Genomic DNA, 24,645 nt, shown 5'->3' with positions numbered 1-24,645 from the left:
AAGAAGAAGAAAGAAGAAGAAGAAGAAGGAGAAGTCTGAAGGAGAAGGAGAAGAAGAAGAGCTTAGAGGAAGAGAAAGAAGAAGGGGAAGAGGAAGAGGAAGATGAAGAGGAGGCGGGAGCTCACTGCTGCAAGTCTGAGGAGGAGGAGGGCTGAGGAGAGAGCTATGCGAGTGACACGAAGTCGGGAAGGACAATGAGTTTCGGCGTTGGATAACCACGTGAAACGGGGCTGGGCCGCAGGATCCCAAAACGGCGTGCTCCCGTTTCCGTCCCGGTCCAAAACGGCCGATCTGTTTCGGACCTGCCGAAACACCGTTTTGGGATACATAAATGTGTACCTAGTGTCTTTACATTTAAAAGCAGTGATACTAGGGACTAGAGTTAGTTAGCTTAACTCTAGTCATTGGCAGAGGGATGGTTAGGTCAACCCTTGTCGTAACTTAGCTTGTACCCGCACTCTTTTTAGTTCAATTCAAAGAGTATACTCCAGTCTCTTGCTTCAACTCACTCACTATCACTGTCTCGTTTCTCTCCTTCCCATAGTTCATTCATTTTCTCATAATTAGCTCTTTTAAACATCCCCAAAACTCAAATTTTTCCACACTTTTATTTTTACAAATGTAATCCTAGAGAGTCTCTCTGTCTTGTAAGCAAAACTCTAATTTAACAAGATCTACTCATCTATAAATAGACAAGCTGCCCACCATTCAACCTATCCCGTTTTCTCAGGTCATTACTCTCCACTGCAAATTTTAGCCATTAACCTTCTCTCCAACGGCTATCCAACCTTCACGGCTGCTGCCACATCTCCATTTGCATCAAGCACCTCATTTGCAACCTATGTTTCAGCTAGATTAATAACATCAGATGCTGCCCTACTTGCAACACATTTGCAGCTTGCATTTTCAGCCGAACCAGACCATGTACATCAACACTCACTCCCTCAGCCATCGTCTTACTCTTCCTAGCCTCCAGTGATCAGCTGCCAGCACATTCAAGTTGTACACTGCTGTGTTTTGCCACGTTCAACCTCCAACCTACTGTGTTTTGTTTCTAGCCTTCTATCATTCCACATTCAGCACTCTCTTTCAACTCTGACTGGTGGTAAACACTAAATTTGAGATGAAGAATTTCAGAGAGTTATGCGATTTTCTCTACATAGAGATAATCCAAACTCTAGAGAGTATATGGCTGTTCACAGAGACAATATGCATTGGACATGTTGAAGAAATATAATATGGTTGATTCCATACCTATTTCAATACCTTTGGATATTAATGCTAAGCTTAGTGTGCATGAGGTTGACTTGATTGAGGATATCACTATGTATCAGAAGATTATGGGCGACCTTATCTATTTGATGATCACTAGGCCAAACCTAAACTACACGGCTGGTTTGGAGATTCAGTTTATAAAAGCATATTTGAATGCAATGAAATGCAATTATGCTATTTTTCTCTCTCTGCAGCCTGCGTCTACTACACACTCTCTCTAGACTGCCGTCTATTTCAAATCCAGTAATACACACGCTGCGTTTACTATTGCTCAACATCCGGAGGCTGTCTTGCTGTGATTCAAGATCCATTCGGAGTACAACATACTCTCCAACTCATTACCCCTACCCTAATCCTTGAGATATAGGAGTTCGAGGTTCAGTATTCATTTACTACATTGTGTGTTTGCTACATGAGCATTGTATATTCAGCAGTCATATCACTTCATTTATTTTCTGTGTTCATTGTCTCTGAGTTACCCTAACCCTAACTGTGTTATTTTATCAGTCTGTGCTTTGTCGTATGGTTTTTGTTTGTGTATCTTTGTTAGGGTATTTCTTTACAGCATGTGCTCCCAAATGAAAGCTCCTGTGATACTAAGACGTAAGGAAAAGGCATCGATGGCCTTAATGAACATGGTGCCTTCACATGAAGACACCAAAACATTGTAAGCATTCCTTCAACGCATATCTAACTATCCATTGCATAATATTATGCATCCATATTTCGTCCATGTCTTCTTCAAGGGCTCCAATTGAGCCTCTATGGATGCTTTCTCCTTTCGAAGCTCCCGTATGCGTAATGCATCCACGGATGGGCCTTCCCACTCACACCCTATGCGGCTCACTCCCTTGATTGTCTTCTTCCATTGATGTGTAGTAGCCACATTGAAAGGGATAGCACACCAAATAAATAAGTGTGTGAGTTCACTAGTTGCCTCCACAATTGCTTGCCTCAAAAGTCTTGCATGGACACTTGCACCATGCAAGGAACCCTTTTGCCCACCACCACTAGAAGATGGCAACGAGGTCCTTTTTGCACTTGGACCCAATACGAATATGCATGCATTTCTTTTTTATGGGCCACTCGCATCTCCAATTTGACGAGTACCACTAGGCCCACTAGCCTCTCCTTGCCCCACTTGTGATTTATTAGCCCAATGTGGTCTTGGAGAGAATGGTAAAACCTAATCAAGCACTTAATTACAACAATTAATAAATGAGCATAAACTCAAATGGACACGTTAGCTTATCAATCTTGGATAATAAACACCCAATTGGCCCCAAAATTGGTGCCCCTTCTAGTATTTCTTTAGCTTTAATTACTTATGGATTAAATACAAGTTGAGATTCCACCATCTCCTTTACTGATTCAAAAACCTCTTACTGTACAAACAATTAGCAAGCAATCCCCTTCATTTTCTCCCAAGACTTGTATAAATGGAACCACCAACTAACCAAATGTTACCCCATTCACAATGGATGGCCTGGCATCTGAAATCCCTCTCAATTCCGCGAATTTCAAGTGTTCATCCCATGTATAGCAATGTTGGCATGATATAAGGACACAAAGTTGCAAGTTTAGCAATACATATATACAACCCACTGTGTTTGGGACTCTGGTATTATCATGTTAGTCTTAGTCATGCAAATACTCTATATAGTACTAATCATGAGAGAAAATGCAGCTATCAATGCACATAATGTATGGAAAAATGTATCTTAGTATGGCTGGTAGAATACAAATTCCCATGCACAATCACATTGCAATAGTCCAAAATATGTAAGCAAAAATGTTTCCTAATGCATTTGGTGCTCCTAGCATGTTAGGTATATATGAGAGGCTAGTCAATTAGATACAATGTTACATATTAGTTAAGTTGAAATTGTAGCAATCTGAAAGTATAAAGCTGTTAGCAGAGTATTTGTCAGCTCATGTGTGAGTCTGAGCTTGATCTGGGCTGGGCATTTTTATTAGGTATTTTAGGTATTTTCTAGTGTGGCATTTTATGCCAGTGGAGCATTTTTATGCACCAGTCGGCCAGCATTAATGCTGTCCGACCAGCATTATTGCTCCCCACTTTGGAAATGGCATTGCCAAGAAGAGGAGAATTCAATGGATGTTTGCAAAGTTCCTTCTTCCACTGAAGAGTTGGAATTTCTCATAATAAAAGCCACTTTCCATAAGAATTTCACCCCACAATGGTGGAAACATATCAGCATCATGATGCATGCTCTATGTGGTGGATTGTTTTCTCTTCCTGTTGAAGCAGCAAAAACTTGCATCTTGGTGGCAAACTGTTTGGGAACAAACTAAAGAACAGAAACAGAGAGAATGGCCATCTATGGAAGATTTGACACTCATTGAGAATTTTCCAAACATCATCAAGTGGGAGCCAGTGCCAGTGCCCACGCAGCCAGTGACTCACTGTTATATGCGATTGTCTCGTATTCAGATATATGGATTCCATTTCCCGTGCATACATCTAAGTTCTCATCTGTATCGTGTTCTTTTCTTTTCGCTTTTTGTCTTGTGTTTCAGCAGTTTATTTCAGCACATGTTTATGCTTCCACCGCTGCTCCACTTCTGACATGGTATCAGTTTTCAGGATTTGTGTTTCTGCTGTGTTTTCTTGCTGATTTCAGGACTGTTTTGTACCCCTGTTGATCAGACGACTGCTGTCGCAGCCAGGCGACCTGTTTTGGGGCTGTTTTCAGCCTGCGTTTTTTGCAGTTTTGCCATCGCCTGCTGCCTACGCACCCTCTGCTGCCTGCGTTTTTCATCAGCAGCTACTGGCGACAGTTTTCTACCTGCTTTTCTCCAGTTTACAGCCTGCGTTTTGCTAATTCAGCGTCTCTCGTGGCTGGGTGACTGTTACTTCAGGCCGTTTTCTCTGTTTTTGGCAGTTTTTGACTGATTTTTTGACTTTCTACAACAGATTTTGTCTTCTATTGATCAGATTTTGGGTTATATTGCATGTAAACTCTCATTTTCTGCAGTCTGTGCTTGTGTTTTGGCTGTGTTTCCTCTCTCAATTCCATCTCTTCTCTACTTCTCTTCTTATCCTCTCCATATGGCTCCTCCGTGCACTTCCACTGATGATAAGTTACATGGACCTGATTATCTCACATGGAGTGCTGTCATGAAAGCTTGGTTTGTGCAAAAGCGGCTATGGTACATCGTCTGTGGAGCTATTGCTCGACCTCTCTGTTCTTTTCCTCTTCCTGAAGACTTTGATGAGGACAACCATGAGGAAGCGGTAATCACATGGGACTCGGACGATGCCCGTGCTTACTCGACGTTGCTTCGGTGTATTTCTAAAGCGGTCTTACCAGCGGTTACCTCCTATAGGACATCTCCTGAAGTATGGCAGAAGTTGCAGCAGATGTACGAGGCACCTTCCACCATGCGGGCCGTCACACTTTATGGCCAGCTCCAGCAGATGAAGTTTGAGCCGAAAGATACTATTCAGTCTTTTCTTCTTCGTGTTACGCAGGTACAAGACCAGCTTTGGCACATGCAATCTGCTCTTCCCGAGGTGCATCTTGTCGGGGCGGTCCTCTACAAGCTCCCCCCGGAGTTTGATGGAGTGGCCAATGCTTTGCGGGCGCAGACATCATCGACTCCTGTCAGTTTTACACATACGACCTCGATGCTTCTTGAGCATGAGGCATCCTTGAGATTACAGGGGCGGCTTCTGGCACATTATGGAGGTGAGGCTTATGTAGCTTCAGAGAGGGGTGACGGGAAGAAGAAGTCGAAGGCCCAGTGTTACCACTGTGGCAAGAAGGGACATTTGCGGAAGGACTGCAAGAAGTTAGCGGCTTCCAGGAAAAAGAAGCAGAAGACGAAGCGGGATACTGGCTCTACCGATGAGTCCTCTCCTTCATCAAACTCCGACTCCGATCCTCTAACCAAGGTGAAGTCCACGGCGCGGAAGGGATTCTCTTATTTGGATCGCGGGAAGGGCTTGGTGACTCCTTCCTCGGCTGCTTTCGAGTGGTGGTGATGAGGTCATCCCTCACGACTCTTTTCTACCAGAGAGCGAGTGTGAGCGGGTGTTCAGATGGGGCAGCCGCGCCTCATCTATATTTTTATACAGGTGCACAAGTTCCAGAGAGGGACATCCCTGACGCATCGACTTCAGTCTGGCGGAATCAAATCCTGGAGCTGGGATTGACATCCAGGTTCATGCTGAGCTGGTTATCTGACAGAGAGCGGGAGGCTTTCGTTTGGAGCTCACATGAGGGGACACTTTGGCGGTCTAGCCAAAGGCAGGGACTCCATGGTCACCTATGTTCAGAGGCATTTTTGACAGGATGGTCTTGTATACTACTGCGAGACATTGGTGATGGACACAGAGACATGCTATGATCTTCTCTATTTTCCGGTGTTTGGTACGATCGACATCGACATCAGGTTCTCTCCGAGGCACCTTGGTGGTGGCTTGATCACCCACTACTTGGGTATCCATGGTTCTACTTGGTGGTTCTATGTTGTATAGTTTCTGATCCCTTTTCATTGTACTATTGTATTGTATCAGATCACTCATGATCTGAGAGAGGGTGTTAAGCAGAGTATTTGTCAGCTCATGTGTGAGACTGAGCTTGATCCGGGCTTGATCTGGGCTGGGCATTTTTATTAGGTATTTTAGGTATTTTCTAGTGTGGCATTTTATGCCAGTGGAGCATTTTTATGCACCAATCGGCCAGCATTAATGCTGTCCGACCAACATTATTGCTCCCCACTTTTTCAGCCTATTTATCTCAGTGGCTCCTCCTGAGTCAAACACATCATCTTCACCATCTGCAGACTCTGTGGAGAGAGGAGCTAGTGCCAGTGCCCACGCAGCCAATGACTCACTGTTGTATACGATTGTCTCGTGTTCAGATATATAGATTCCATTTCCCGTGCATACATCTGAGTTCACATCTGTATCGTGTTCTTTTCTTTTCGCTTTTTGTCTTGTGTTTCAACAATTTATTTCAGCACATGTTTATGCTTCCACCGCTGCTCCACTTCTGACAAAAGCATCGCAACAAGAGAGACAAAGGCTTAGAATCTAGTGAAGGCAAGCAAAGCTAGAGGTAAATCTTTCATGTGCTTCTTGATCAAGCTTCAAAATTGCTTCACCAAATGAGGGTGACTTGGCAGATTATCCTTAGTGATGCACTTTACCTTAATGTGTTTCAATTAGAATCCATTTTGAATTGGACTCATTAAGGCTCAGCAAAGTATAGAAGGTCCAAAGTATTGCTTGATGCTCAATGGGAAGGTTGCATTTCCAATCCCCTAGTAATGGATAGCTCAATTACATAGTGGATCTCAAATATACTTGGTTTGCATCCAAGCTACTATATGGTGACAATATTTCTGCCATTGGGTGTCAAAATATATGATGGTGCAAAGAGAGAATAAGGTTTGCAAGGAGAAACACAAAGTGTGTACGGCAAACATTGAAAGAAAAGAAAAACTCACAAACACAAAAAGAACATGGTGATGATGCACTAAATCATGCTATGAGAAGAAAAGTTGATACAACTGAGCCAAAGCTCAAAAGATGATTGAACTATCTTGTTTGAATCAGGTGGCAACACCTACAAAGAATCTACACACAGTGAAGGGAGTAAAATGTAGTTCTCCGAGTAGTGAGCTATCGAAGTAATCAATCGAAAGTAAAGAACAACTATCTAGCGAGAGAACCACAATCTTTGATGCCGTCAAAGATGAAGAAGATGATCATCAATTGTTGAGGAAGTAAAGCGCAGTTCAACACCGACCAGGTAACAAAATGTCAAATGAATGATAACACTTGCAACTTGAGAGCTGCAAATGGAAATGTATGGAGTGATGGGCTACAAAACACAAATCACGAACAACCCAAATGCTGACGACTGATGCCAGGAATTGTCAAAAGGTGGAAGAATGTTGCCGCAAGGTGCTAGGAGCTAACGGAAGTAAAGGAAAGGCCTCCAGATGCAAACTGCAGATTTGAGCAAGTCATCAAGCTAGTAGAAGTTGATGCCAACTGAGGGAGATCAATGCAGCAAATGCAATGATACAAACGTCGCCTACAAGGGAAGAAAGTAGCTAGTTGTAGAAGACCTCCAAATGTAGGCCTAATAATGAGAAAACAAGGTACCTAAAGGAGAAGAGAAAGGGTAACCACGAACTCCAATATCCTCCACTAGGGGTGTAGACAATCGTGGAGTGAACAGGAAAGAGTATCGGAGTGATGGAGGAAGAGGGAAAAAAGTAGCTAAAATGTGGACACTAGCCATTTTTGGGGCTGTCAATGCATAAGTTACATATGGTTGCAATTGATGTATACCTTACATGAGTATCATGTAGTACATGATTGCTATGAGGTGTTGTTTATGCTCAGCTTATGTATTACAGTGCTTTGGTGGTCAAAACAGTATTGGGTTTTCACATGTGTATGCATCCCTTACGGTTTTGAGAATGGTTATGATTCATGTGTGTGAATCATAATTAGTAAACAAAAAATTAAAACATGCATAGGGCATAAGCATGGTTTAGCAATAAGTGCACATGTTGTTTGACTATGATACTAGCATGTATTCCAGTAGTGGCAACAATGCTTTGACAAATTGGATTGCACTCAAGAATAATTGCAAAATTGCAAGGGGATGGCTGTCAAAATACGCATCGGAAGAGAAATAGCGAGAGAGAGAGAGAGAGAGCAAACAATGAAGGAAGAGTACTGCATTGACTAAAAAATAATGCTAATACAAAGGGAATGGATTGATCAGACCCTGTACGCAACCCATAGTGTCAATGAGGGCACCAAATTAGACTGATAACAATGGCAGCACCAAACGCGAAGTGTCTGAGTATTGGAGTATGCACCTGCAAATGAAGAACTCAAGACGGAAAAGAGTGTGTGTCTACCAAGTGGAGAGACTGGCTATAGATAGCCAACATCATCAAAAACCGGGCAACCTACACTCTTATAAGGGCGAAAATGGTGGCCAACATGCATTTAATGTTCGTTGCACTGAAAAAATGCCAAAAAAAATACCAAGAGACCACATTAAAATCTCAGATGACAAGGACAATATCAAGCAAGTAGAGATAAACTAGGAAAAACAAAAATTGACCTAGAAATGCACAGAGGAAGCCAACAACTGAAGGAAATGTACCTAAAACTGCCAAAGCTCCTCTATCTCTGTTAATCTCTAAAAGGAGCTCAACCAAGAGATGACAGACTGACATAGCCAAGCTAACACTCCCTCTCAAATCCTGGGAGTGTCTAAAGACCCAAGAAGCTCATGTGATGTGGAAGAGCTGAATTGGGGCTGAAGAAAAAAGGAAAACTCATTTTTGCTCTTTAAAGCTGTTGGGAAGAGTAGTTGGAAGGTTGTCACCTACTTTGGGGTCATTTCTCAACCATTGGAGACCATTTTGATCAAGGCAGTTGCTTATTTTGGACCAAGGGAAGCTATTAATCGCAGTTGATGCACTTTTTCTTGAACATTACAACCTTTGATACTCCCTTTGCTATTGGTGAATCTATTTGGAACTAGAAAATTGGATCAACAACTCACTTTCACCAAATTCTCACAATAAATCTCTAAATTTTCTCTCTCTCTATAGCATTCTCTCTATTTCTCCAACCATTTCTTAACTTTGCTCAAAGTTTTACAGCAATAAAGTCATTGCAAGTGGAGATTTGAGAAAATCTCTACTATAAACCCTAATTTACAGCAGATATTAGGGTTTAACAACTTTCATGGCTGTCTAGACATGGCAAAAACTAATTTCTTCCATTTTCTCACGATGGATCTAAATTTTCTCTCTTTAATATTCTTTCTCATCCTGCAACCATTTCTCAACTCCTCTCAAAATTTTCTAGCTTTTTGAGTTATCAAAGCTAGAGATATTGGAAAATCTCTACTATAAACCCTAATTTACAACTGAATTAGGATTTGAAAGTCCCCCTCGAGATGCGTGGTCAAAATTAAGGCCAAGGACTTGAATTCCAACAGCTGAAATTAAAGAATTTCAAAGAGATTCAAGAGGCCACCCAAACAATGTCAATTTTGGGCTATTTTATCTCACAAGGAGTAGGTGAACGCCAATTCCCCAAGCAAATGAAGGCAAATTGGATTCAAGGCTTATTGGTCAATTTTGACAACAAGAGACAATTGGATTAGCAAAGAGGATCCAAGAATTTCACTTGTACTCCATCCATTTGCAAAAAAAGCTAAAGAAATACCGCAAGGGATGCTAGTTTTGAGGCCAACAAGCTATCCATTGTCTGAGATTAAAGTGATAGAGTATGCATTTCAATTTATGTGAATTGACTTGAATTCCAACAGCTGAAATTAAAGAATTCCAAAGAGATTCAAGAGGCCACCCAAACAATGTCAATTTTGGGCTATTTTGTCTCACAAGGAATAGGTGAAGGCCAATTCCCCGAGCAAACAAAGGGGCAAATTGGGTTCAAGGCTTATTGGTCAATTTTGACAGCAAGAGGCAATTGGATTAGCGGAGAAGATCCAAGAATTTCACTTGTACTCCATCCATTTGCAAAAAAAGCTAAAGAAATACCGCAAGGGGTGCTAGTTTTGAGGCCAACAAGATATCCATTGTCTAAGATTAAAGTGGTAGAGTATGCATTTCAATTTATGTGAATTAACTACTTGCTATAATTAGTGTTAAATCACGCTAGTACCACCCTATCTGAGGAGAAAGGTTGGTTTCACACACACACAAAAGGAGAGAGCTTAAGGAAAGGACATAATTAACAAAGAAAACAAAATATGTACCTCCATCATCTCAAATCCAATTGATAATATCCACAAAACGGTGCTGTTCCGAATCATTATAGCTTTCCCCCACCAACCAAGTGCATGGGCTAGAACAAACTCATCCACTGTCTCCTGCAAGGTATATACTTGCTTTAAGTTTTGTGTCATGTATGTGAATAGTAGCTAGAAGTTACAGAACAATCCATTTCCCACATTCTAACTAGCAAGTTGTGCATGGGACTTTCTACTGATGAGGGGAAAAACAGCTGTATGCACGAGCAAATGTTAATGATCATCAACTTTAATTGAACAAGTCGAGTGGGATTCCATACATAAAGATTTATAAACCTGCTTTTTGGGTTCTCTGGTGTATACAAGCGGCAATCAGATCCATAAGACTTCTCTGGAAGCTCTGCAATAGGTTAACATTTCATGCATAAGAAAAATATATGAAAATACTACACGTATTTTGTTGTTATGTTAAATTGTGCTATACAACTATCAAAAAATACATGTTTTAATTAGCTACTAATACGAACACCACCAAGAAAAGTGGCTTATACCAAAACTCCTTGGCTTGTAGTTATGAGATTGCCTCATCACATTGGCTGATAAAACAGTAGCATTGTGACATATTAAAGAAGACATTAGCGAAATCTAGAACCATCTGCAGCCTCATTTTGAGGAGGGTGCCAGCTCCTAAATGAAAAGTAAGAACATGTGCCTTTTCCAGAATTAACATACTAGAAGGTTAAAGCACCATGCCATAGTGAAAAAGTCAGCATGAAACTACAGACATGCTGTTTACAAACACCATGAAACAATGCTGTAAACAGCGTGTCAAATCACAGATGTTATGTCAGTGTGAAAAAGTTAGGGCATGGAGTAAGTTAACATTGGCCAAAGAACAGGTCTGGACCAAGCGAAACATTATGAACTAACTTGGGCCAGTGCATGCGATTAATAGTTACAAGTCCAAGCATTTCTCATCTTACAGCTGCCTTGTTTACCTCTCTCTCTCTCTTTTTCCGTAAAAGGTAATTGTATTAATTACGAAAAAAGGTACAAGATTGCATGATTACAAGATACATGATGGCTCTACCCCATCATGTGTACACACTGACTCTCTACAAGAAACAGAGAACCAAAGAGTTAAAAAGTCATGGCAAAGACACAGAGGAAATTGCCATATGCCAGGGACATAAGTCCTCCCGAGGGAGCATGTCAGAGTGCCAGAGAAGATCTATCTGCCAATACAAGAGACCTTTAAGCCGCGCAATATGCCACTGAACATTAAAGGCGGAATCAAAAAGAAAAGCTTTCCGAATGGTCCAATTATGCCAACAGCCCCAATATCGAAGAAAGTGAAACAAGATCTTCATATGAGGCTGTGTCGGTGTGGGATATTTGGCCCTCGCAAAAACCCAATCAAACAGGCGTAGCGCAAAACCAACCACCGCTCGCCAAACGGCCGACAAGAATGACCAGATTTTCTGAGAGATGGGGCAAGAAATAAAACGATGACGGGAAGATTCCACAGTGGTGGTGCAAAAGAAACAGTTGCCGTTGGAGATTCAACGCTTGGAAAGGGCTGAAGCAAGCGGAAGACCACCAATCATCACCCTCCAAAGAAAGACCTTATATTTGAAGGGTGTCTTGTTCAACCAGCCCTCCATCACAGTTACCCTCCACCATGACCTAGATTTATGCAATCCCCATAGAGTATTAGCTTTAGCAACCAGCCATTGATGATCTTTAATCGGAAGATGATACATCTGGTTAGCTGAAGCCTTTTCTAAATTCAGCCGGCCTGCAAAGTCCCAGTCCTGCCAGGGACGATCCATAGCAAGGGTAGGAAAGGGTTGTCTGCTTTGGAGCACCATCAAAAGCTGTTCCCATAAATACCTGTATCCACGAGGGATCCTGATAAGCCTCCTGGCTGTACGAAACGATATCAACACATTGCGACTGGCAAGGGTGGCATCCGCTACCGAAGTTAAGCCCAAACGTGCCATGCGGTTGAATTTGGGTCGAAGCTCATGTTTACCTTCCCACGAAATTAACCACGAGACTGCCAACAATTCCAATTGAAAAGAATTAGTAGCTAAGCGATCCTCCGTTGGATGCCACTGCGCCTTCCGGAGGACCTGTCTCCAGGAACACACCAAATGGACAAGCAAAGATGAAGAACTGGAGAAGCGGGAATCGGCATTAAGAACATGCCACCAAGAACTCCGGATTTGAGTATTACCATGCAGAAGCCCGTAATCCTCAATAAAATAACGGGCTATAACGACCCATGGATGAGGATCCGAGCACATGGTGCGAAAAAGAGACCAACGGAGTGTCAGCATATGAGTTTGGGCATCTAAAATAGCCCCTCCACCCATGCGTCTGGGGGTGCACGCATGCGACCAAGAAATCCAGGAAATGCCTGTATGCAAAGAATCCTTCTTCCATAACATGAAACGAATAGACTGAGTGAGAGCATTCAGTGTAGTAGTAGTCCAGGGCAGCAATGGCAAGAAATATGTGAGCATTGGCAACATAATTGTCTGGGCTACTTTGAGGCGAACAGGGAAGGGCCATGGCTGAGACTTCCAATACATAAATTTAGCTGCCAGTTTCTGTGAAATCCACTGTAGTAGCTGCTTTGGGGGAACATCAACACCCAAAGGGTACCCAAGATGCCTGACAATGGAGCCACGGGAAAAAACCATTCCCTGCCAGTCCAATGACTGCAAATCCGACTCCGTGCAGCTGAGAATGGCTGATTTCAAAGCATTGATGCGAAGACCGAAAGCCTGACCAAAGAGAGCCCAAACATCTAATGCTTTGCGAAGGTTATCCTTGTCCGCACGTAGAATCATAAAGCTGTCATCAGCCAAGGATTGACTAATGCAGTGCTGTCCAAAGGAAAGAGACAATCCAGCCAACTGGGAAGAAGCTGCCATGTGAGATAACATCGAAAGAACTGGATGAGTCGCAAGGGCAAAGAAGAGGGGACTCAAAGGGCACCCCTGTCTGACAAAGCGGGCAAGGACAATTGGGTTGGTAACGCCTCCATTCAGCATGATACGCGAAGACGCTGCATCATTGATAGTGTAGATCAGACGAGACATCCGAGCACCAAAGCCCATAGTAGACATAAGCTCTGCAATGAAAGACTAGTCTAGATAATCAAAAGCCTTTTCCAGGTCCAATTGAACCAGTACGACCTCCTGATTAGAATGCCTTGCATAATCAATCGCCAATTGCGCATTTAATACATTGTGCAAGATGTTTCTGCCCTTAATGAAACCATATTGGAGAGGATGCACAATGGCAGGAAGATGCTTATGGAGCCGGTTCGCCATTACTTTGGAAAAGATTTTATACATAGAGCCCATTAAAGAAATTGGACGCCACTGTTTCAACGTGGACGGCGAAGAAACTTTTGAAAGCAGTTTAATAAGACCTTCTTTCCATGGGGACGGCATGATCCCCGTTTCCCACACCTGCTGAAACAAAGCCGTCAATGGTTTCGCGAGCTGGGTGGCAAAAAACTCAAAGAACTCATTGGTGAGACCATCCCAACCAAGACTTTTATCCTTGGGCAAGTGTAGCAGAACGTCCATAACCTCCGCCTCACAAATATCTGCCTCCAGAGTAGATTGCATGTCCTGCGGAACCTGATTGCGGACCAGATCATAAAAGACTGAACGAGCATGAGCAATTTGGCCTGAAGGAGAAGAAGTGAAACCAAGAAGATGGAGAAAATAATTCCTACACATATTCACAATAGTCTGCGGATCAAGGACCATTTGCCTATTTGCATCCTAGAGTCTAGTCATATTCTTGCGAGCAGGAGAGGCATGGAGAGCTCGAAAGAACTTATGAGTCTGACAAGCACTATCTTGTAAAGTCTCCGTCAGATGTTGCAATTTGACCTGCTGATAAGATTTTAACTGAAACTCTTTACTAAGATCAGCCAGACTCATTGCCAGTGACTGCAGAAATACATCATCTGGAGAGTCCACCGACAAAGAACGAACCAAAGCCAAGAGGTCCTCCGCTGCATGTCGACGCCGCCAAGAAAGAGAGGCATGATGAATGCCATACTGCCGAGCAACCCGCTGCACATTAGAGAGCAATCTTTCAAACGAAGCAGTGCCCTGAGATGAGAAATCCAATAGGAATCGATCAATCAATTGCTGCATATAGCCCTGAAAGATTGCATGCTTCAAATAAGGCGAGTTAAAACGCAAAGGGAGTCTATCCAAAAATTGCTTGAAAGGTGCAATGGGTTGTGCAAGGAGCTCAAGCTGGAGAGGGAAATGCTCTGACAAGGCATATTGTTGCAACACTTTCATTTCGAGCATCTCAAGAAGGAAATCATCATTCTGCATGATATAAATGCGGTCTAGCCACGACCATGTTGTAGCATACTGGGCAAAATGGAAAGTAAACCCCGTAGAAGAAGGATGCAACCAAGACCAGAGATCTTGCTTAAGAACGGCAAGAGCCAACTCCTGCCATATACGACGTTCCGACGCATCCATTACCAAATGCTTTGATGTGGACTGTGAAGAATCAACACACATATTGAAATCCCCCATCAAAAAACCCCGTCTGCCAAGAGACAAGGAAGTCTGCAAAGTATGCCAAAGCTCCCAGTGAGATAAAGGATCATTCGGAGCATAGCGGGCAAGTAACCATAGAATCTCTCCTTCAAATAAAACTTCAATGACCACAAAGCAGCCATACATATCATTCTTAATAAGAACCGGCTGATATTTTTCATGTACAATCATAAGCACCCCAAAATACTGTCTGACATGTGTCTCTGCATAGAACAAACAAAAGCCATGGCAATCCACAACTTTTCCTGCTTCCCCGTGACTCTTGTGCTCAACAGCACACAAGACATCCCACTGATTCTCATGCAATATAGTCCACATGGCATGTTGCTTGTGGCGAGAACAAATCCCTCGCACATTCCACGTGGCGATCTTCATGCGTATTCAAAAAGAGAATCAGGTACGAGGCACAGCTTGCCTCGATTTGACCTTTTCTGCGAGAATGTCCAGGACTCCCTCATCCAAAAAAACGGCTAACACAGCAAAAGAGTTTTGACGACCAGCTTTGGAGGTAGATGGCATATCCGTTGACTTGGAGTTGAGACAGGGATAACGACGATCCCATGGGGTAATGACGTTACCTTTAGTATCAAAAGCTAGCTTAGCAAGTGGGCCCTTTGGGCCATCCGAATACACTCTCCTAGGTGGCTGTTAACGGGGAGCAGAAGAAACCATAGCAAGAGCAAAGGGCTCTCAAGACAACATTTCTTTCCTGCGCATATATGTACGCATGGAATCTGATGAGGCAGTAGGCAAGTATCCACCATGCCAGCAACAAGCCTGTTGCCTTTTTTCATGCGTACATCCACCCAGTCATTGCCACGAGAATCCAAACCCGAGACATGTTGTTTCCCTTTATCCAAAACTTTAGGTAGCTGGGTGGCATCCTGCAACGGAGCATCACACACCATGTCTTCCATGGGCAACGCAACATGCTCAGCATCTGAAGTGTGATAATTCTCTGGGCATTCAGCCATAAAATGCCCCAATTTTCCACACGAAAAGCAATGTCTTGCAAAGTTGCCCCATTTCAAACGAAAATGTAAAGGATGCATGCCAGAGCAATTGATACGTAACCACGCATGCCTTTTCCTAGCAATATCCCATAACATGCATAGACGGTTGCGATTCATGGCCCTTAGGCTTGGGGGGACCAAAACAGAGCCCACAGCGACCATAGCATCCTTTAACAGTGGCCAATAAACAGCTGGACAATTTTCCACTTCAACCCACACAGGGCATTCACGTTGCAACAAGCGCTGAAAATCTGCCATTGGGCGCCATGGCACAACATGGACCAGACGGCGATCGACGAACAGTGGCAGTTTAGACAAGAGAGCAGCACGGTGCGTCTGAGATTTCAACAACACCTCAAAAACCCCCCGAGGCCCAACAAAAATCTCATCAACACATTCCTCTTGTAGCAGACTGTGCAGCCACTAGCAAATACGGAAAAGCAGTGGGATCCGACCAGTGAAGAAGAGTATCACAGCACATTCATAAAACACTGAAAAGGAGCGCAAGACATGTTTCGAGTCCACAGTGGCTTCCATAACATCTTCCATTGCACAGTCAGAAAAGACTTCCTGATTATGTTGAACGTAATCGCCAAGTAGAGTGTTGGCAAACTCCAACAAATGCTCCTAGTCAACATCTTGAGAGTCCACAGAATCCGAAGCAACCTGAGCATAGGAACGATCCTGATGATCCATTGTGTCAGCCGAGGTATGCTTGGCACGTTTGCCCGCAGGCTAAAGGTCAGAAGTAGGGGGCAGCTCCTCTGTGCATGGAACCATATCCTCCGGTTCCTCAGTATCAGAATCCGGACCAAGAGCTGCCACCGTTTGGTCTATAAAATCCAGATCCAGGCCCGCCATCTTGTATCAGTACGTATGTCGGTTAGAGGCCGATTGAAGAGCTCACGGGAGGCAGATACACGCAGGCCTCTCTCTCTCTCTCTCTCTCTCTCTCTCTCTCTCTCTCTCTCTCTCTCTGTGTGTGTGTGTGTGTGTGTGTGTGTGTAAAGGAGCAGATTAGTTCTCTGATCTGTGCAAGGTTGCACTCAAGTGCTGCCAGGTTAGGGTTCCCTGACTTTGTCGCGGCCCAGCAAGATGCACAGGGCAGGCACCCGCAAGCAGACGCCGTGCAGAGGACTGACAGGGCAGCAAACAGGAGGTACCTGTTTCTGCAAACGAAAGGCGTTCAGTCTTCAGGCGTCGATGGGGCCACAGGGTGCTGCACATGTTGACGCAGGGGAAACGATCACAGGCGGCTCAGGCGGGCAGTCGTCAGGCGAGCAGGTTCAGGCGGGCACAGGCGAACAGGGGCGAAACAGGAGGGCAAGCTGGAGGCATCGGCGGTACGCTCTGTCCGGACGCGCAGGTCCAGGCGACGGCAGGGGCAGGGCTAGGCTGTCTGGCGACGTGGCGACGGGCCAGCCAGGCACGTGGGCGACGGGACGCACAGGCGACAAGCGGCTAGGCGACAGGGCGCTCAGTTCTGCAGACGACCTGGCGACGACGGGACACCCAGGCGAGCAGACGACGACGACGTGTGGGCGACGGGACGCACAGGCGGCAGGCGACAGGCGCCGGACGACCCCCGCTCAGATCCGGCGAAGAGCTCCCCATCGCCGCACTCTCTCTCTGAAACCACCTCTCTCTCTCTCACCCTGTGGTTCCCCCTTCAACCTCTTAGTAGTAGTTTCAATTCTCTAGGCTCTAGGCTGAATCGTCACTGAGGCAAAAAATAAGCTTTTCCTGTTTAGTTTGACATGTAATGATGTGTCCGTCAATTGTAAGTTCTTTTTCTTTTTCAAGTTAAGACAATTCTACTAGTGACATCTCAGAGAAAAATCCCCTTGTGGTAAAAATATGAAGTACAAAAGCAGCCTTGTAAAGCGCAACTAAGTACATCATAAGTATAATGGTTGCATGAACAACCAATCTGGTGGACTACAGTGCCAAACGATGTGAGGCACTAGGTGAAAGAAGGTGCCGGAATCCGATGTCCACATGAAAGCATCTCTCCGCCTCTCACGACTGCCCTACAGCCTCTTCCATCTCCCGCAGAGAGTATATATGATCCCTGTTCGAATCCTAAAAAGCATCTCTGCACTGGAAATGTCCAGGAGCTCAATAGCACAGTTGTGCCTAGCAGACCAAATAAACCAAGCAGAGATAGCAGTCTCTAAAATCCAGGAATGTTGTTCGAACATGAATCTTGTCCTGAAAAGTATACCTAAATCATAGGCTTTCCTAGATATGCTTTCAACACTTGTGGCTGAAAGTATAAATGATAACAAGTGATTATAGTCACACAGACATCAAAGAGTTGGACACTCATCATAGGTTAACATTATCAGCTCATAAGCAACAAGAGTTTCTTTCCATTACCTTGCTATATTTCAACACAAAGACAGGCAACTCTGCTGAATCTTAAGGATACCATATTGTAAGGGGGCTTACATTTCAAGACCAATACTTCAGCCGACAAACATAATGACTCTTACCAAGAACTACTCCAGAGTTAAGAGCATAATGACTGAAACAACATAACCACAAAACTCAAATGTTATCATTAGTTAAACACTATTTCATGGTACCCTCAAGGACTTTGTCTAAAAAGAAAACTTCAAGTCCAGGTAGTCTCTTCCTTGCAAATAATGTGCCCTTAATAAATTTTGGTTATTTAATTAGTACTACAACTACAAAACAAAATAGTGAAGCTAATGCAATACAATAAGAAATAAGTATGTGGAGCTTCTAAAAAGATGAGGGGAGAGAGAAAGCTTGAGTTCTTGCAAGACACAAAACATACAGAGAGATTGCACATAAGATAGGAAGCTGAAACCCTAGTATTTCTTCTTCTTCTTCTTCTTCTTCTTCTTCTTCTTCTTATGAGTCTACCACACAAAAATAAGACAGTACAACATACATAATATACAAGCAATCCATAGTATGCCACACTATGTAGAAAGATGACTAGATAGATATCCCGTAACTCAGGTAGCTAGACTAACTAATGTCCAATTGTAAAGTATCACTAAATGATGTGCCAAAGCAAATACCAACCACATCAATGATATGAATGCGAAAACAGTCATCCAAGTGAGTAAGTGTCAACTCATGTTGAGGTTGACATCTCAACACTCCCCTCAAGCTCAACTCCATGACCTGTACTCCAAGAAAGCTTTTCTACTCCTAGGGCCTTGAAAAAAATATTTGCAACCTACTCCTCTGTGCTCACATATATGAGACCAATGTCACCTACCAAGACCCGCTCTCTAATGAAATGGTAATGAACCTCAATGTGTTTCATACGTGCATAAAACATTGGGTTCCTAGCCAACTATATACTGCTCATGGTGTCAAGGATACAAGATCTTTGTGACCTCCACAAGAAAAGATTTAGCCAAATAGTAAAATCCTATTGTATATATTTCATACAACAACAAGGATAAAAGGTCTTTGTGATATCCACAATAAAAGATTTTGCCAAATGGTCAAAACCCCTATTGTATATGTTCCAAAAAAAACAAGGATAAAAGGTCTTTGTGATCTCCATATAAAAAGGATAGTTCCCTATTATATATAAATCATCAATTAGCTTTCGCATCCAAGCTACCTCACATGCCACCATAGCAACACCCCTGCACTCTGCCTCTATGCTAGATAATGCAACAATGGGTTATTTTTTACTACTCCAAGTCATAGCCCCACTCCCAAGGAAAAATACATAGCCACTCGTGGACTTCCTCTTAAACACACTGCCTACCCAATCCGCATCAGTATAACCAAGTAACTGCACCACCGAGTCAACCTCATAAAAGATATCACAATCCAATGTGGCCTTAAGGTACCGCAAGGTACATCTCACACTATCCAAATGAGGCTTATGAGGCACCTGCATAAACTCACTATCGAAGCCAATTGTGTTGTTAGAATCTAACTTGGTAATAGTAATGAAAATCAAGCTTTTCACCATCTTCCTATACATTATGGGATCCTCCAATATATCACCCAGATCAACACTTAGTTTCACATTCTAATCCAATGGTACTGAGATTGACTTACAATCAATCATACCATGCTTCATCAACATATCCAAGATGTATTGCCTTTGTGAGAGCCATATTCCCTTAGATGTTTGTATCACCTCGATGCCAAGAAATCACTTCAACTCTCCCAAACCTTTCGTGTCAAATTTATGCTTAAGAAGACTCTTTACGTGCTCCACCTCTTGCACATTATCAACCCCAACAATCAAACCATCCACATACAAGGTAATCACAACAATGCCCCTATCACTCTCATGGCCGTAAAGGGAGGGATTTGCATTTCTAATATGGAAACCAATAGATACAAGATATTTTGCTATCTTGTCATGCCATGCTTTTGGTGCCTATTTCAACCTATACAAGGCTTTGCGTAGCCTATACACATGATCAAGGTAAACCATGCTCTCATAACCTTGTGGCTGCTCCATATACACTTCTTGCAACTCACCATGCAAGAATTCATTCTTTACATCCACTTGATGCAAAACCCAACCTTTTGCTACAGCCACTGCAATGAGGGCTCTTACAATTGCCATCTTTGCCACTAGAGTAATTCCTCCTCATAATCAATTCCATAAGTCTATGCATAACCTTTGGTAACTAGTCTTACCTTATAGTTGCTCACACTGCCATCCGCATTATGTTTTACTTTGTAAACCCACATGTATCCTATAGCTTTCTTTCCCTCAAGGAGTGGTACCAAATCCCAAGTCTGATCTACATCCAATGTAGCCATTTCTTTATCCATGGCTTTCTCCCAATGCGTAAAACAAGTGGCTCAACTGATTTTATAACCTTTGCCATATACACATAATGGCAAGCAACATAACCATCATATGTCAACATGTTTACTCTCGTTGACCTCCACACTTGCAAAGCACACTGTGATCCTTTTGCATTAGCCTTGGTTTTTCTTACAACAGACATAGAAACATCTAGAATACCAAACCCCTCATCCATATTCTGATTTAAGCCATCAAACTCACCATCTACATGTGAATAGCTTCTCGAAACATCTTGCACACCAAGTGACTCAACCATCTTTTGTTTTCCCTTATGTGATACATTTTCTGCAATTATAAGAGTACTATTTGATGGAAATGGAGGAAGAGAGAGTCAACACAAGACAATGAGCAAGAGTGGAAAACAGTTCCACACTCAAAAGATGCAAGTACTAGAAAGATAGAATGAAAGTATAATAGGTCTGAAGTAAGTTGGACATATCCCTAACTCAACTAGAGTTCATTTAACTTGAAAAGTGGTGACACAACTTATTAATTAATTGTGCTCACACTACAAACCAACTAACTAAAACATTGGGCACTGCCTATAGAATTGGCAAATTCTAATACCCCCTGCAATGTCAATGTGGTAAAAGTACAAGAAGATCAATCACCAAAAGGTAGAGAGTTCAAGGACTTTCAAAAAGCCTCAAACTCCTCACGAGGAAGTGCTTTGGTGAAAATGTCTGCAACATTCACCTATGTAAGACATACATCAAACTGATCTCTCCTATATAGCATCTCTCTGACATGCGTCAAAGTGCGCAACGGAAGAGAAACACAAACACAAACGGAACCAAAAAGAGAGAGGGAGAGAAGAAGCAGAAGATGAGGGAAGAATACTGCACTGACTGAAGAATAATGTTGATACAATTATGATAGACTGATTCCCTTCTCGCAACCCAAAGCATCAGTGAGGGCACCAAATTAGGCTGATGATGATGGCAACACTGAGTACGGAGAGTCAGAGTATCAAAGTGTACACCTGCAAAGGAAAGACTGAAGACTAAAGAGAGTGTGTCTGCCAAGTGGGGAGGCTGGCTACAAACAGCCAAGGCACCAAAAAACTGACCAACTTGATTCAGAGAAGACCAAAAATATTGGCCACCAACAATAAATGTTGATTATTGAAAAAAAAAGCCAAAAAAAAAGAGAACACCCCTAAAAAATATCAAATGGCAATAACAATGTTTGACAGGTGTAGACAAACTATGAAAAACAATAACTAGCCTAGGAATGCACACAAAAAGCTAACAAATATAGAAAACACGCCTAAACTGCCAGAGCTCCTATGTCTCTATCAAACTCTAACAGGAGCTCACAACCAGGAGATGACAGACTGAGATGACTAATAAAGGCAAGCTAACAACATAATGATAATGTATCTCAATGTATTTTATGCGATCATGAAACATAGAATTCTATGCCATTGCAATAGCACTATAATTGTCTAAAAGAATGAGTGTAAAACCCTCCAAAGAAATCTGTAGATCAAGCAACAATCTATGCAACCATACACATTCCAATGTTGCGATGAAGGCTTCCTTGTGCTCAGCCTCACAAGACGAGGTAGCCACTATAGGTTGTTTCTTACTTAGCCATGAAATGCATGAGCAACCCAAAAAGAAACAGTATCCACTAGCAAAATACCTAGTGTCTACATTACCAGCCCAATCTGAATCATTGTAAGCATATAGCTGCAAGTCTCCCCCGCCCTCCTCAAAAAATAATAATACATATGATTGAGTGTCTTGCAAATATCTGAAGATCTGCTTAAGAGCTTGCCAATGTATGGTCCTTGGGTTGTGTATATACATGCTCACCTGAGATACTACATACTAAGTGTTAGGGCGTGTGTTGCAAAGATAAATAAGACAACCAACAGCTTTTGGCTGTAAATTGTGATATCATACATATCTTCACCATTTTGCATAGACATCTTTAAGCTTGGCTCCATAGGAGTACACATAGGTTTGCAATCTCGCATATTAGACATCACACAAATCTTCACCATTATGCATAAACAACTTTAAGCCTCGCTCCATAGGAGTGCACATAGATTTGCAATCTTGCATATTAAACCTATGTAACAACTTATCCACATACTATGATTGTGACATGATGATACCATACTGATTTTAGGTGAATTCAATCCCCAAAATATAGTATAGACAACCCATATCTGACGTAGCAAATACATGTTTTAATTCAGCCTTAAAATCTGCAATGTTCCCCTCTGTAGCTCTAATGAGCAACATGTCATATACTTAAAGAATGATCATAAGCAAGTCTCCCCCTTCATTCTTAATGTATAGAGTGAGAGCAATCAAACTATTTTTAAACCCTTTATTCACCAAATAAGCATCAATTTCAAAGTACCATGCATGAGGAGCTTGTTTGAGACCATAAAGAGCCTTATGTAGGTTACATACCATATGCTCTTTCCCTTTAACCACAAACCCTAGAGGTTGTGACACGTGAATATCCTCATGCAAATCCCCATTCAAGAATGTTCTCTTAATGTCTAACTAATGTACTTTCCAACCATAATTTGCAGCCATAGCAATCACGCATCTCACTATACTCATAGATGATGTAGAAGCAAAGGTTTTCTCATATTCTATGCCCTTCTTCTATGCATAGCCTTTTCCTACCAACTATGCTTTGTACTTGTCAATAGTGCCATCAGCCTTGCATCTAAGTTTAAAAATCCATTTCATGCCTATGGCCTTCTTACCAGGTGGCAAATCCACAAGATTCCATGTAAAGTTAGTGGCAATGGAGTCAACTCCTCCCGCATGGCCTGCATCTAATGTACATCTCACTAAGCTTTGTCCAAGGAAGTAGGCTCATCATCATCCAACAATGAGCTCATAAACACATGCTCATCACAATCATCTACTTCTCTTATATCAGCCAAATGTGTCCCCCCCTACATCATGTGCTACATGCTTGGCCGCCCTTCCTAGTGCCCTGAGGTAATCTAGCATCCATTTTACTCTCCTAGATAGTTTATAAAAGCTATCTCAAGACTATTTTTGCTACATTTACAACAACCCTTTCATATTGAACTGCTGCCTTCACTGCATGTCACAAACCCTCATCAATACCCTGTTGTTCAAAAGCCTATGAAGCAGCAACAGCTTGCTGTAATAGGTCTATCCAGCCGTTTACAACAAGAATGGACTCCAAAGAAAGTGGTAAAAGACCTTCAAAAACATCACCAATGTCATGTGTGGCTAGCATTTGAAATTGGTCATGAGAAAATACTATGTTTTCAGCAAATATGACATCTCTACTAACAAACACCTTCGTGCATGGGTCATACATGCGATAGCCTTTGCTTTCTGAACTATAGCCAATAAAAATGCATTTTACAGCCCTATCATTAAGCTTACCACGAAGCTCTTTCGGTACATGTGCATAGGCTATGCAACCAAACACCCAAAAGAAGACAACTTTGGGTTTCTTTTGATGCCAAGCCTCAAACGGAGTGACTATCTTCAAAGCCTCTGTAGGTGCCCTATTCAATGCATGATTGGCATAGTAAAGCCCTTCTAACCAAAATTTATGTGGCAGCCCCTTGCTTTTTAACATACAATGAATTATTTCCATTAGAGTGCGATTTTTCCTTTCAGCAACTGCATTTTGCTAAGGAGTCATTCTAATAGTGGCTTGATGCGTAATGCCACGATCCGACAAATGTCTCAAATGCTCAAGACATGTCCTCCCCCCCTCTATTTGTGCAAAGTGTCTGCACTTTTAAACCAGTTTCAGCCTCAATCTTTGCCACAAGATGTTTAGAAATTAAAATGCGTCAATACATCACACTAAGTCTTCAACCCGTGTACCCATGTATACCTCGAGTAGTCATCAATAAATGTAACAAAATAAAGGTGACTCCCAAGTGCACATATCCTCATAGAACCACAAACATCAAAGTGAATAAGTTGCATTTTCAAATAGCACACACTGCATCATCCTTTTTGAAAGCAAACTTGTGTATCTTGCCCAAAATACATCCCTCGCATGCATGAGGAGGTGGAGTCTCAATTGGCGGCAACGTATCTACCATATCACACCTCTAAAGGGTGATTAAACTCCCAAAGCTTGTATGCCCATAACGGGCATGCCAA

The 24,645-nt window shown here is 42.6% G+C and overlaps 1 protein-coding gene across 2 annotated transcripts in view; it reads right to left on the bottom strand.

The window, feature by feature from the left end:
* LOC148008263 (CDP-diacylglycerol--serine O-phosphatidyltransferase 2-like) overlaps window positions 1-24,645 on the bottom strand; it is a 104,442-nt gene that overhangs the window by 51,599 nt on the left and 28,198 nt on the right. Inside the window, exons 2-3 of one of the 2 annotated variants that reach the window (XM_087674352.1) lie at window positions 10,382-10,461; window positions 10,068-10,181 (exon numbers count right to left, since the gene is read on the bottom strand). In XM_087674352.1, coding sequence (XP_087530478.1) covers window positions 10,068-10,181; window positions 10,382-10,461 — 194 coding nt within the window. The remainder of the gene's footprint in view (window positions 1-10,067; window positions 10,182-10,381; window positions 10,462-24,645) is intronic. The other variant, XM_087674353.1, reaches the window with a different exon arrangement.

This window comes from Lygodium microphyllum, unplaced genomic scaffold, assembly GCF_053477565.2.
Source record: "Lygodium microphyllum isolate KBCC unplaced genomic scaffold, Lygodium_microphyllum_v1.1.10 scaffold_220, whole genome shotgun sequence".
In the NCBI taxonomy this organism is placed as follows: domain Eukaryota; kingdom Viridiplantae; phylum Streptophyta; class Polypodiopsida; order Schizaeales; family Lygodiaceae; genus Lygodium; species Lygodium microphyllum.
Note: the sequence above shows the minus strand (reverse complement) of the source record. Positions and strands in the feature narration are given on the sequence as shown.